Below are 15,215 nucleotides of genomic sequence, written 5' to 3'. Positions count from 1 at the left end.
TTACTGCCATGCCTTATATGTGGGGCTGCCTTTGAAAATGGTCCAGAAACTTCAGCTGGTCCAAAATAGGGCAGCAAGATTGTTAACAGGGACTGGCCAGTGAGCTCATATTACGCCAGTACTTTTTCAGTGCCATTTCCGGGCCCGACTCAAAGTGCTGGTATTAACATTTAAAGCCCTTAACAGCTTGGGGCCAGGTTATCTGAAGGATTGCCTCCTCCCATATGTGCCTGCCTGGACCTTAAGATCATCGTCAGCGGCCCTTCTCCATGAGCACCTGCCAAAGGAAGTGAGGCGGGTGGCTACTAGGAGGAGGGCTTTTTCTGCTGTGGCACCCCGGCTGTGGAATGAGCTCCCTAGTGAGGTTTGCCTGGCACCTAGATTGTATTCCTTTTGGCGCCAGGTGAAGACCTTTTATTTTCCCAGGCATTTTAGCATTTTAGCTTTCTGAACTTTTAGCTTTGCTGTTTTAAAAATTTGTATTTTAAACTCCTGCACTGCTGCTAGGTTTTATTGTGGTTGTATTGTTATATTGTGGTTTTAATGTTCTATATATTTTAAATTGTTTTATTGTGTGTTGTTTGGTTTTGATTTTTGTGAACTGCCCAGAGAGCTTCGGCTATTGGGCGGTATAGAAATGAAATGAAATGAAATGAATGAATGAATAAATAAATAAATAAAAATAAAATATATTTTGTACCTCTGGAAACCTTCAGGTTTTCCCAAGACAAGATTTTCCCAGGACACCTTCCTCTTGTGTCTGTGGTGCTACTTTGGCTACATAAGCAACAGCGTTCATGGCCTTCACATCATAAATAGAGGGATGGTTAAGCTCTAGTTCACCTTGTATGTTCTAGGCTCAGTGGTGGGCTGACGGCATGAGCCTGAGACTTGCTACTGTGATATGCCATTTGCTGGAGTCTTTTGCAAACTGGGCCTTAGACTTGGAGAAATGACACTCCTGATCACTAAAATTAAGGCGCTTGACTAAAATGTGAAGCTGTTTTAACTACTTTATCTCAAAGTCAAAAGTAAAATAAAATTAGGCATTGTGATAATTGCACGTTCAACTTGCAAGCCAAACTACCAGTGAAACACCTATCTTGTTGCAAAACAACCTGGACATTGAGTTATATCAAGTTATGAAAAAGATTGTGCTAAGAGATTCTGAAATGCTTCTGAACTTGACCTTTACAAAAATGGCAGCCATCTTTTCTGGTTTCCATTCTGTTGCTTATTTACCAGTTCCTTATACACTTCTGACTTCAGAAACCGTGGGAAAGAGTCCTTAGCCATGAGACAGTAGATTAATCTCTGAGCATCATCAAAACACTGGAGAGTTGGTTCAGCAGAAATAGTCTGGGTGATGTGGTCTCTGGTATTGAAATCGATGTTTATCTGCAGGGAATACAGTGACAAAACCTGCTTATTTTACAGGAGATCTGAAGCACTGTATGGGAGCCAGAAACAAACACAATTTGAATGGCTTCCCAACATATACTCTTTGATGCAAAATGGCAGGAAGGTCATGCTTTCATTAGCTAGAATACTGAACATTAATTTTAATTGGTTTCCTGCCCTGAAAGCCATGCTATCATCGTCATCATCATCGTCTTTAGTTTTCTAAGTGGATAACAAGACAGAAGATTATCAGACTTTTCACACTGCAAACAGGAAGGATTTCCTTTATTTTCTTTTAACTTGCTAACCTTGGTAAACTGTGTTCCAGGCAGTGCACATACCCTCCAGGCACTTGAGAAACTTTTACCCAATCTCCCTTTTCTGATTAAGTTCCACAAAATAGCAGCTTTACTGCTCTCCACCAAGGAATTCTGTTGTTCAGCAGAGCCTAAGACCTCCTACTAAGGCCACCTCTATATATTTTAAATGGAGAATAAAACAATACTTACGTTACCTTTGCAGTGTGAGAGCTGTGCTTCTTCACACAATATTGGGGTAACATGAGAAGCTCCAGGGTATGAGGCTCCTCCACCAGCATTGCCCCAGTTTGAGTTTCCAGGAGGGTCAATATTGGCACTGGTGTGGGGAGGGCCTGCATGATGGGTTCCTCCCACATGGCCTAGGGTTTCGCACATTACCCAAGCAGCCTGGGAAGGAGCTGGATTGCAGTGACTCCTGTGCCGCGAAGGACATGTAAAAGGAGGGCTTAGGGCATCAGTCATATAAGAAAGTGATCTATGCTTCAAACTAAGAACAGATCCTTCTTAATTTAACCAATGGTGCATAAGCATGATCTAGTATAGCTAGAGAATGCTGCATTTTGTGCGAATTTTCCATGTGCTCATAAAACCCACAACTTCCTTTTCTTTATAGAAAAGCCTTATCCATGCTTTGCTCATAGCTTGTCCTCACTGCCTATCACTCCTATGAACATGAGAATTGCCATGCTGGATTTGAGCAACAGCTGATCTTGTTTAGCATTCTGTCTCCAAGAGTAACCCTCCAAGTCCCCAAGCAGAAGCAAAGAAGAGTTCTGCTGAAACAAAATACCATGTAATAAAACTACCATGGGTTAATCCAGTTGTGGAATGGCTGTATATTCAATATGTAACCACTTTAATAAATCCCAGTATTTCCTAATAATTCCTTGCTGGGAGTTATTCTATAACATATATGGACATTCATTAGTTGGACTGAATGGTGGGTGACATTTTGGGTCGCTCTGCTGCAAGCTCATAAGCAGAGCTTGCTTGTCCCAATGTCTGATACTCGGAGGCATTCTGCCTCTGAACCTTTAATTTAGTCTTCCCTGTGTCCTTCTGCCCTCAAGACTCATCGATAGGGATGGCGGAGAATTCCGCCACGGATTTCAGTGAGGCCGAATGCACTGGCATTCGGCCCCCCGAAATCCGTGGCGGAACGGCCTCCCACCACCCGCCACCCCGTGGAATCCCCCTGGAACGAAAGTTACCTGGGCTCCGGCGGCGGCAGCTGGTCTTTCGGCCGGCTGCTGCGGCCGCCATTTGCGTCCTGCCAAGCTGCCGTGATAGGCTACGTAAGTATTTACGAAGCCTATCACAGCAAAGAACAGGGGTGCAAACGGCGGCCGCTACACCGTTTGCGCTGCTGCTCTCTCCGTGATAGGCTATGTAAGTATTTATGTAGCCTATCACTATAAAGGCAGCCATGCAAATGGCAGCCACTACGCCATTTGCGTAGCTGCCTTTGTCACGGCAGCCTGGCAGGACGCAAATGGCGGCTGCCATGGCGGCCGCCATTTGGGTCTGCAGCAGCTGGCCGTGGCCGGAACTCCAGCTGCGGACGGCCCTGGCTGGCGGCTCTGTGGAGCCACCGCGAAGCAGAGCCAGCCCAGGGAGGATTTGGGGGGAGGGACGGAGCGCCTGCCCCCCCACCGCGAATCCAAGCTGCGAAAAGGTAAGTGATTTTTGTACATCCCTACTCATCGAAGCATATCTCCTCCTAGAGATTTGGGGAATGTTGTCATGTGGCTCTTCCCACATGGTCTGGGGCTTATCATGTTATTGCAGTGGCATGGGGAAAAGCCATGTCGTATTGGTGCCTTCATGTGCCTCCAGTGTAATAGAAGAAGGAGCCCTTTATGTGCACATGTGAAGGTGGCCCCTCCACTGAAGGGAATAGGTAAGCCAGCTCAAGGCAGACCATATGGGTAGGATGGCCAGTTGTCCTACTTTCTAGAGGGCAAGGCTCTATTTTGGAGAACTAGCCATCCAGGGTTCCCCAGATGGTCATGACACCTTCCCCTGCCCTGACCCATTTCCCCCTGACCACCAAGCAAGATTTGGGTGGTTTCCTGGCTTTTGTGCAGTTTTTTTCTAGAGCAGTGTGCAAATGGTCTCTCAAAATTCTCCACCTCATTTGTGGGCAGAGAAACTTGGAAGGCAATTTCACCACATTTCTCCAGGGGCAGGAGACATTCTCAACAGTTTTTCACAGGTAGAGCTCTCCATTGGCAGGGCTTGTAGCACAATTTCCTTCTTTTTTCATAAGGGAGTTGGGGTTTTTCAACCGGCAACTGCATCAACTGTGTTGGCAGACTGGCCAGCATGTTGCATTCACCACAAAGCGGGGGGGGGGGGGCAGGGTTGTATCTAGCTGAAGGGAAGAGTTAATGTTGAGCCAAAATCTGTCCTCCAGTTTCCTGCAAGTTTTCTTTCCCCGTGAAAGAGGCTTGCATTGTTCTGCCACCTTCTCAGGGTGTTTTATAATCCTGGTTTTATGGCATTTTTGAGCTTACCTAACCACTGCCACCCTCTTAGGCTCCCTGACCCTCCTGATCTGAAAAGGCCATATGGGGGAATTATTTATTTATTATCTTTATTTATATCCCGCCTTTTCCCTAATACTGGGACTCAAGGCGGCTCAAGGAATTACCTCATGATGCCTTCCACTGGGCTTTAATTGAAGTGAAGGAAGCAGAGGAGGTTACAAGCCACCAGAGAGATGATTATACAGTGAAAAATAGGACATTTGCACTCACTCTTCAGCCACTTCCTAAGTAAGGAAAGCCTAAGAAACCCAAACCCAACCCATGAGAATTTCTCCGAAATTTCTTCACCATTTAATTTCTTTTTGAAAGCAGTTTCTCTTCTATCAAATTAAATGAGAATCATCGGAAAAAATGTGGGAGAAATTTTTGGCACAATAGTTTTTTCCCCATTCTAAAACATTGAAAAGCCTCTCTTCAGGCTTAGTTAGTGGCAGTAAGAACTTCAAGCTGAAATACGCGGGTATCTTTTGGTCCCACCACTTTTGCCTTTGGCCCCACGCACCACTGGAATGTGGCCCCCCAAAGCATCATGGAAATGGAATTCGGCCTCAGATTGAAAGTGGTTCTGCTCCTCTGGTCTAATCCAAGGCTGGTTTACTGCCAAAGAACCATAAGAAGGAAGGGAGCACAAGGGGCCTTGAAGTTGCCCATCAACAGTTAGCATCTGGATAACAGACTGAGCAGGTGCACAGGCCATCTAGCCAGTCTTCTCCACTATGCTGAGATGACTTGTATTTCTGTTTTAACACAGAGACTATATTTTTATTATAATTTCTAAATTTGTACCTATACATGTAAATGTTCTGATGCAAGTGTTAGGCAAATTGGTGTCCTCTTTTTTGGTGATACATAAGTGGCTACCCTAGATATGGGACATTATTGGTGGTTCCTTTACATCAGGGGTGCAGAAGCTGTTGACCTCTAGATGTTGTTGGACTCTACCTCCCATGGCCAATGGTCAGGGATGATGGGAGATGTACTCTTAATAACATCTCAAGGGCCACAGGTTCCCTAGCCAGTATAAGATGGTATTTTGGGTCACGACAGGAGCAATCCTATGCATGTTTAGATGGAAAAAGTCCTACGACTCCCAGCATCCCTCTAGCTAGCCATGCTAGCTGGGACATGCTGGGAATTGTAGGACTTTTTTTCTGTCTAAACATGCATAGGATTGTGCCCTACACCTCTCATTGTTCTTGCTTTTGAGCTTGGACACAGATTGGTGGACTAGATGGATTTTTGGTTTGATCCAGCAGGGCAATTCTAATGCAGAGAATAGTTTCCTCTTGGCATTAATTTTTTTTAGGGTGTCTTGATCTTGTACTCACTTGCTCGGGGATAAAATTCAACCGTTATATATTCTTCATTAAAGTTAGACTTAAATCTCTACATCTCTGGTGTATTAACAAGTATTTAAATAAAATCCCCCCAAATATATTCTCAAAAGTGAAGACACATCGGCAGCTAAAGCACTGCCATTATCAAAAGCAAATGCATCACTGTAAAAGGCCAGTGAGGGAGTGCACATAACACAGAAGTAATTAACCAGCCAATTAGTTTAAAAAATGTTTTTGTATGTAATGATCAAATGGCATGGTGTGATGGGAGGATACTAAAGGACATGTTTTGACTTTCATCACATCAAAAGGCTTCCCTCTGGCGAAATTAACCATTAACACTTGCCAGAACTTACTAGCGCACCTGGGTTATTTTGCATTGCAAAAATTCGTCATTGCATTTTAAAGGAACTCGCAACTCAAAGTGGGATGGAGTAAATTCTCCTAGATTAGGATAGGCAGCTGGAAGCTGGTTTTCATTTTTTAAAATCTACCCCTTGGCCCCCAGCAGAACCCCGAGTCCCAAGGATTCCCCCACCCACTCTTATGAACCTCAAACATGTTCTCTCAAGCTGAAACGTAGGCAAAGGGGCTCATTCTTCTCCTCTTTGGCTGAGTAAATCATGAGAGGCTTTGGCAAAACTCTTCCCTTATGCACACTTCAGCAGTTCACTCTCATGTACAAGGCAACAATAGTGGTACTGCCAGAGCTGAGGGGCCCTCTGGCAAGATGCCCTCCACTCCCCCCCCCCAATTCCTGGGTGCTCTGCCTCCCTGGTTTCTTCCCCCGTCACTCTTTCCAAAACCCCTTTTGTGTTCTCTCTCTCTCCTTCCCCTCACTCCTCCCACTTGGTGCTCATTCTCCCTCCCTTTCTGCTCTCCACATCACTATTTCCAATACCTCCCAGCTCACTTAGTTCTCTCTCTCTCTCTCTCTCCTCCTCCTCCTCCTCCCCCCCTTGTGCTTGTGTGTGTGTGTGTGTATGTGAAGAAAAAACAACAACATAATCTTTGCAGCAGGGCTTTGTTGCACATGTCCTACTTGTGGGCTTCCTGGTCAACAGCTGGTCAGCCACTGTGTGAACAGAATGCTGGACTACATGGACTGATCCAGCATGGCTCTTCTTCTTATGTTCTTACTTTGCCTTAGCACTTCTGTTCTCATTTTGATGTAATGTTTTGAGTGGTTGATCTCTATGGTCATGTCTCTTCACTTTTTACTTTTCCCTCTTCACTTTTTGGTCTTTGCAATTTAGCAATGAGTTTATTTTGTTTAAAGTTGTTGTTGCTGTTATTTAGTTTGCATTATAATTCTTTTTTGCCTATATATATATATATATATATATATGTGTGTGTGTGTGTGTGTGCACGTGCGTGTGTGCGTATATATATATATATATATATATGAGATATCCAAATAATAGCACTTAAGTGTTTCTACACAAATGTTTAAATGGATAAAGGAGAAAATCACCCTGCTAAAATGATGTGTTCCAGTGCATTGTCTCAATGGTCATGTTTTGCTAACTGGTGTGGAAGGAATATAGTGGGATGTGTGCACACGCACACACAGGAAAGCACTACACCTGCCAATGTGTGGAAAATCAGTTGCAATTCCCTATATAGCTTACAGCAGAAGAAAACATAGGGAACATGGGATGCTGCCTTATCCTGAGTCAGATTATTGGTCCATTTAGCAAAACATTGTCTACACCAGGGGTGTTCAAGAGGGCCGAATTCCATTTTGGAAGCTCCACCATGGGCCACATTCCAGTGGTGGGCAGGCCCTAAGGCAAAATGGGAAGGACCAAAGGCAAAAGGGGTGGGCCCCTGAAGTGCAAAAACTACCAGCAAATTTTAGCTTGAACTTTTTACTGCCAATAACTGAGCCTTAGGAGAGACATTTCAACCATTTAGAATGGGGAGAAAGCTTCAAAAAAGCCAAGAAACCCCAAACTACCAGTTGGGGGAAAGGGGATGGGGGACCCCAGATGGCCAGATTTGGCCCCAGGAGGCCTAGATTTGGCTCCGAGGACTGAGTTTCTGTAAGCAAGTGTAAAGTATACAAGTTGGGACAAAAAATCCCAACTTCAAGTATAGCCTGATGGGATCTGAGCTAGCAGCGACTGACCAGGAAGGAGATCTTGGGAGTGGGGTGGACAGCTCAGTGAAGATGCCAACCCAGTGTGCGACCAATGAAAAAAAGGCAAACTCCATGTTAGGCATAATTAGAAAAGGAACTGAGAATAAAACTGCCAATATCATACTGCCCTTATGCAAATCTGTGGTGCGACCACACTTGGAATACTGTGTCCAGTTCTGGTCACCACACCTAAGAAAAGATATTGTAGAGTTGGAAAAAGTGCAGAAGAGGGCAACTAAAATGATCAAGGGGCTGGAGCATCTCCCCTATGAGAGAAGGTTACAAGAGCTGGGACTGTTTAGCTTGAAAAAGAGGAGGGTAAGGGGAGACAGGATAGAAGTCTACAAAATTATGCATGGTGTGGAGAATGTTGAGAAGGAGATGTTTTTCTCCCTCTCTCATAATACTAGAACCTGGGGTCATCCTATGAAGCTGATTGGTGGGAGATTCAGGACAGATAAAAGGAAGCACTGCTTCACACAGCGCATAGTTAAAGTATGGAATTAGCTACCACAAGATGTAGTGATGCCCACCAACTTGGATGGCTTTAAAAGGGGGTTGGACAAATTCCTGGAGGAAGGAGCTATCAATGGCTACTAGTCCTGATGGCCATGTGCTACTTCCAGTACCAGAGGCAGTATTCCTATGTATACCAGTTGCTGGGAAACATGGGTAGGAGGGTGCTGTTGTACATGTGTCCTGCTTGTGGGTTCCTGGTCAACAGCTTGTTGGCTGCTGCGTGAACGGAGTGCTGGACTGGATGGAGCATTGGTTGGATCCAGCATGGCTCTTCTGTATGTTCTTATAAGGTCTCTAGGATTTCAGACAGGACCCTTTCCCAGCCCTACCAGGAGATTCCAAGGATTGAACCTGGACCCTTTCTGCTGGTGAAGCATGTGCTCTTTCCTACAGTGCCTGGGTAGGTCTAAAAGCCCCCAGTCAGGAAGCACTGTGGTTGTTCATAATTTTTACTAATGCGATGTCAGTTTCCTTGTATGCATGGCTGTAATGTTCAGAAATAGGAATGTAGGGACCTATTGGTTTGGCCCCCCTTCCCAACTTGATCATAAGGCATGAAAGATTGATATACATACTCACAACTTAGTAGAGAAACCTAGATTTGAGTACTGCAGTTGAAACCAGTCTTTCAGAGAACACATAAGTAGATTACCTCCTTTGGGGCATCTGCCTGGATAAAGTCAGAATAAATCTTTTGGGCTTTTGAGGCAATTTTAGCTGCTGACTTTGATTTCTTGAAGTCTTCACAGGCCAGCCAGAATTCAATGTTTTCCTCACTGAACTCTGACTTCAGGAAAGCCCTAAATGCATCCAGGCCATCTGCAGAAATAAGCAAATTAAATGGAGAAACATACAAACATGCCACTTGGCCAGAAGAAACCCCAACAATCAAAATCCCACTGAAGACAAAAGAAATGGTTCTGTTGGCTTTTGGTCAAGCTGTTTCTTGCATTTCCAGAGCTTGTTCTAGTGGGTTTTTATTGGAGCATACTCAATGATTAACACTTGAGGGGCTGAGCAAGTCAAGAGATTGGAATCGTGTCACAACATGCCCATTCAGTCCTTATCCTTCATGGCTAGCAATGAAGTTCAAGAAATTCATGGCCCTTTTATTGACCATTACTCATCCTGGAGGTGTGTGTTGGGCGGAGGGTTTACCATTTTTCTTGAAAGACCCAGTGGCAGGACCCATTATTAAAGTAGCCTTCCCTACATTCCCATGAATTGGGGAACTGTAGGCCACTGACCAACCTCACTTTCCATGCTAGGGTGGGCTGTGGCCAAATAATTCCAGATGCTCCCAAATGATGCTCCCATAACCTTACTTTGCTAACAGAATGGCATAGGTCAGGGTTGGGGAACTTGCAGCCCTACAGATGTTTTAGCCTACAACTCTTATCAGCCCTAGCCAGCATAGCCAACAGGGATGGCTGATGGGAGTTGTAGGCCAAAACATCTGGAGGGCCACAAGTTGCCCACCCCTGATGAAAGTGTAAGTATCGGCAGAGGTGTTCAACCCCTTTAAGCATCGGTTTTGCTGCCAACTGCCCACAGTTAATAAAATGTTTCTTTGGGGAAGAATGGGGAAAAAATCACAGTAAACTGAAGTCTGGGATGAATGTGGTTAGAAGCAGTAATTTCCCAAGTAGGGGATGGGAAGTTGCCTTATGCAGAGTCAGACTACTGGTTCATCTAGCCCACTATAGTTGACTGACTGGCAGTGGCTTTCCAGGATTTCAGGCAGGATTCTTACTTAGCCCTACCTGGAGATGCAGGGGATTGGCCTTCTGCATGCAAAGCAGGTGGCCTACCATGGAGCTACAGCCCCTGCTCTAGATAATTAGCTAACTCGCTAATCCCCGTCACATATTCCCTCTTCCAACTGTTGAATAACAGCATTCCCACCCACCCCAAATGTCATTCCATGCTCCCTTCAAGTCCCCCACTTACTCACCCCTCCCATCTTCTCAATACTGCAAGCTATCTCCTCACCCCACCTCCAAACACAAACCACAAACATAGTTTCTTACAATATGTATTATCTAGAACCATTTCGATCCATCTCCTGACTAGGACTTGTCTTTGGTTCCCCTAGTTGATACTCCTTGCTGGGAGAGAGATAGAGGGGGTGTAATTTCCTGGACCTCTCAGTTGCTTTAAATATCGTTGATTATGTATCCTTCTGGATCAACGACATGGGTTCTGGGTAGGGCATTGTTTTTCAGTGGATCAATTCTTATCTTGCTGGGACATTCCCCAAAGCGGTGCTGGGAGACTGTCATTTCTCTCTTTCAGACTCCACTTGTGGGGTTTCGCAGAGGTTTGTCCTTTCTCTGATGCTTTCTAACATCTCTATGAAACCACTGGGGAAAGATGATTTTGCAGTAAGTTGTTGTCAGCAGAAAGACGACATCCAGCTTTATTTCTTCTTTCCATCTGAACTGGGTGTGGCAAGTTTGTCTTTGGATGACAAATGGGTGGGATGAGGGTGAATACATTGAAATGCCATCCAGGCAAGATGTGTTCCATATAGTGGGAGGTCCTAAAGTTCTACTGGGCCAAATTCAAGGTTCTGGTTCTTGTCTCTACATGGCTGAGGTCCACGTGATCTGAGGGAGTGTCTTCTCCCATCTATATTTCCCTGTCCACAGAGGTCTAGCAGTGAGATTATGTTACAAGTACAACTCTATCGAATGCAAGCTTGTCATCAATGGTTAATAGAACCTCAGCATTGGACTTGTGCCTGTGAAATTCCCTTTTACTTGAGATTCACAATGTCCAAAAGCTTAGTGCATGGAGAGGTGCACTTAAGGTTGCATTCTATATCTAATGAGGGCCAGGGGACATTTACCTCCTCATTGAGCCTGGGGGTGGGGGAAGTGGGGTTAACACAAAACAAACAACAACTCACCCCTTTCTCTGAACCACATCTAGTGGTTTAGTCATTTCCCAGGTTCTGTGGTTTTCCCCAGGCTCTGTGGTTTTGTAGTTTTTCCCAGGTTTTGTGGTTTTTCCCAGGTTTTCCCAGGTTTTCATTTAGTGGTTTTCCAGGTTTTGTGTATTCCCATGCCCCCATTCTAGAAGTCTGAAATGCCTCTTCAAAGGCTTACTTACCAGCAGGCAGAGATTTTAATGAAAATATGCTTGTATTTTGCTCCCACCTTTTTTACCTTTGGCTCCACCCACTACTGGAATTCAGCCCTAGTGCTGGAAGAGGTTCTGCACCCGTTGTGTAAAGTGCACAAGTCTGGGCACAAGACTGCTAGGGGTCCATATTTAGGCTGTTTGAAGCTCTTTGGACAAAGGGTAGGGTGCAAGCAGGATAAAGCATCATTATAGCAACATGGGCATTTTTTGCACAAGTGCATCTTACCTTTATTTGCCAGAAGTGTATCCACAGATTCCATCCATGCCATTGTTTCCCTAGGGGCTGGCCTGTGGAAACAACATCTACCCTTGAAAATAGCATTGTGATCTTTTGCCTATATCGTCTGCGGATAGTCTCTATGTGACGTGCAGACCTATCCATAACTGCTGTACTGGATCAACAATACTAAGGCTGAAGTCCTATACACATTTACCTGAGAGTAAGTCCCACTGAACTCAGTGGGGCTTAGTGTGGAGTAGACATGCACAGGATTGCCCCGTAAGGGTAGCTTTCAGTATTGCACTATGTATATCGAACAGCAAAATCGCCTTCCTTTGCAGATAACGGTTTGGGATGCAGAATGCAATTTGATATGGTCTCTAGATTATTTATCTAGAAGAGAGTGGTAATAAAGCACACGGCTGAGTGAACAATAAGAAAGGCACAGGAGAAGGTTCACTGATTTTTCAGTAGAGATTCACCAGATGTCTTCTTGCTTGGCATTGAATGGGCTAGCCATTAATTTCTACAATCCCTTTGCTAGTGATGACTAGAGCTATTGAAAAGGTTATCACGCTAACACTGGGGTGATAAATGGGCTATTTCTCAATTTCTTCCTGGTATTAAAAATGGTGTGCTTCCCAGTTTGGGTTCTCAACAAGATTTTGATGAAGTATTTGTTAAAAGCAGCAGTAGCATCCCCTCCTTTCTCTCCACCAGTTTTGTTTCCTGCTTGTGTCAGGAAAAGCCATCTCTGAGAGAGCACAAAGAATCCAATTAGCTCAATATATTCTTGGCTCAGGTCAGATTTATCTAAATCTAGGAACTTGTCAGGGCAGAATAAGAACTTTGCCAAACTAGTTAATAATCTTAAGTGGGTTTTTTTCTTTGCTTCCAAAGAAGCATTCCCTTGGGCTTTGATGTATGTACCACCAGGCCTAATGCTTAGACTCTGAGAATCTGAGGAGTTATCTATAATCCTACTGACACCCTCAACACATTCATTACATAAGTCTTTGCCTATGCAGTGTGTCTAAGGAAGAGCTGTTAATCTATTTCAATGCCTTCTACAATAGTTCAACCATCTATTTCTAAGTAAGCATCTCCCTAGAAAGCAACGTTTATTATTAATGGGTCCCATAGCTCCCTAGAAAACATATAGCAGAACAAGGGCCAAGGGAGTGTCACTACTGTGTGAGAACTATTATTTACTTATTAAAATTATTTTAATCCTTCCCTTCATCCCAGGATATCTGGGCAGTGTACAACAGGCATCAAAACCAAAATAAGCCACAATATAATGCAATAAAACATCACACTTAAAAGCAAAGAAATCAAAAGCATAAAAAGGACAGAGAAAGAACTAAACAAACCAGCACAACACTTTAAAATGCCTGGGTGATTAAGTAAGCTTTGACCTGATGCTGAAATGGGAGTTGTGTCTCTGAACCAGTTGATCTTCAGTGGGGAGAGCATTCCAAAGATGGTGGAGAATTCCGCCACGGACTCCAATGAGGCTGGATTCTTAGAATCCACCCCCCCCCCGGAATCTTTGGCGGAACGGACCACCCCACCCTGCCAACCCACAAAGTCCGACCCAGCTGGATCCTACCTGGCAGGCTGGCACTGCTGGCTCCGGATCCAGCCGGGTCTGTCCGCTGCCCCTTGAGGATGCAAAATGGCACCCGGCATTTGCGTCCTTCCCTTTTTGCCATGATAGACTACGTAAATCTTTATGTAGCCTATCACGGCCAAAGGGAGGCATGCAAATGGCATCCGCTATGCTATTTGCATGCCTGTCTTTTTGCCATGATATGCTATGTAAATCTTTATGTAGCCTATCACGGCCAAAGGGAGGCACGCAAATGGCGTCTGCTATGCTGGACACCATTTGCGTCCGTAGACCAGCCGCGGCTGGAAGTCCGGCAGCGGCCGGCCCCAGCTGGTGGCTCCACAGACTCACTGCGGAGTGGAGCCAGCCGGGGAGGATTCCGGGGGGAAGCCTGGATCGCCTCCCCCCCGTGGACCCCCCAGCGGACTCAGGTAGGTGGGGTCCGTACATGCCTAGTGCCACCACAGAGAAGGCCCTTTGCCTAGTTCCTAAGCAACAAGCTGTCCCTTGGCAAAGAAACCCAGAGAAGACCATATTCTGAAGATCTGCATACTAAAGGGGGCTTCACATATGACCTTCTTCTTACATGAAAATAATCTTGGTGTACGGTACCATAGGGACAGTGCTGGTTCCAGGTTTTGAGGAGCCCATGGGAAAAATGCTCTCATTGAACTTCCTTCCTGAGTGCATCCACCTGCTCCTTACCACTGTTGTTGCTACTTATTTGCTTGCTTCTCCCTCTGTACCCAAATCCACGCCACTTCCTAGAGGGAGGAGACAAGGTGTACAAATGTTATTGCTGCTTCTCCTTGCTCCTCTCACTGTTCTCTTGCTTGAAGAGGGCAGGTGAAGAGGCCACAATTGCAAAGAGGAGGAGCAACTGGGCTAGGAGGCTCCAACAACTGGCAGTGGGCCCTCCAACATGGTACAGGCCTTGGCAGGGACCCAATGATGCCAACTACTGCTTCAGCAACTGGCAAGTCCTGGATCAAATCTGCTCCACCCTTAGTTGCCTGTCAAGAAGCAAGGGGACCATGAAGGGGACCACGAAGGGGATGGCAGACCTAGGGATGGCAAGGGAGCCATGAAGGGGATGGCAGATCTGGGGATGGCAAGGGGACCACAAAGGGGATGGCAGATCTGGGGATGGCAAGGGGGGCATGAAGGGGGTGGCAGTTCTGGGGATGGCAAGGGGACCACAAAGGGGATGGCAGATCTGGGGATGGCAAGGGGACCACGAAGGGGATGGCAGATCTGGGGATGGCAAGGGGGGCATGAAGGGGGTGGCAGTTCTGGCCATGAGCCTTGCCAGAAGTAATCTGAGAGGGAGCTGGTTTCCAGGCCGTCATCCTCCACACCCTGAAAGTGGTCCTTTAGTTTTCTGATCGTGCCATAAAAAAGAGGGAGTGCACACTGTCCTGTATAAATCAAGGTGTTAATTAATTTTCCTTCTTTGGAGGAAGCTAATGCATTACAGATAAAGATTTCACCTCTGAACTTGTTCTTAGTAGTAAAGCAGAGAGTACATTTGAACATGGTAGATTGCCTTTCCCTCAGCACTAACATAGCCACGACCAGCCAACATGTGTCTGATATTCTGGAGCTGGGGCTCCAGGTCAGAGGTTGTAGCTTGCAGGAAGGCTTGGAATTTCACTGCATCTTATTTAGTACATTAAGCACAGTACCAAACCTGCTAGGATATGAACTTTCAGCTCTATTCTACTTAATTCAGTGCTATTATATTCCTAGTATATTGCTGCTCTTTACAGCTGCAGTAAGGGAGGGATGCAGCAGCCTTCCTTAACAGAGCTTCAGAGCCCTTTCTGTGTTGGCAGAAAAAACTTGGAATTCCAGGGATGTTTCAGTAGGGTGGGGCTTTGATACCAAGGGAATGTTCAGGGAAGAGAACAGAAGATGGAAGTTAGGGTGGACATAAATAGGTTGGTGGGTAGGAAGGGAATGAGGAA

General features: G+C 45.4%; 1 protein-coding gene across 1 annotated transcript; it reads right to left on the bottom strand.

Annotated features, from left to right (window-relative positions):
• Positions 1–997: 997 nt before the first annotated feature.
• RGS21 (regulator of G protein signaling 21) lies at positions 998–11,715 on the bottom strand. Its single transcript, XM_084848199.1, has 3 exons — positions 11,643–11,715; positions 8,922–9,088; positions 998–1,398 (listed from the first exon to the last, which is right to left on the bottom strand). The coding sequence occupies exons 1-3, from the start codon at positions 11,683–11,685 to the stop codon at positions 1,192–1,194; spliced, it is 417 nt and encodes a 138-aa protein (XP_084704325.1). The 5' UTR covers positions 11,686–11,715; the 3' UTR covers positions 998–1,191.
• Between the last annotated feature and the right edge of the window lie 3,500 nt (positions 11,716–15,215).

This window comes from Heloderma suspectum, chromosome 4, assembly GCF_057233095.1.
Source record: "Heloderma suspectum isolate Gila_16-S chromosome 4, 16-S_ref, whole genome shotgun sequence".
Classification (NCBI taxonomy): Eukaryota; Metazoa; Chordata; class Lepidosauria; order Squamata; family Helodermatidae; genus Heloderma; species Heloderma suspectum.
This window is presented reverse-complemented; position numbering and strand designations above follow the sequence as displayed.

What these genes read in the sequence shown, in the direction of transcription:
- RGS21 (XM_084848199.1), bottom strand. Translation starts at nt 11,685, where the DNA reads ATGGCATGGATGGAATCTGTGGATACACTTCTGGCAAATAAAG. An exon ending in TACACTTCTGGCAAATAAAG is followed by an intron (nt 9,089 to 11,642) that starts GTAAGATGCACT and finishes TTATTTCTGCAG; the next exon opens with ATGGCCTGGATGCATTTAGG. An exon ending in AGGCAGATGCCCCAAAGGAG is followed by an intron (nt 1,399 to 8,921) that starts GTAATCTACTTA and finishes TATTCCCTGCAG; the next exon opens with ATAAACATCGATTTCAATAC.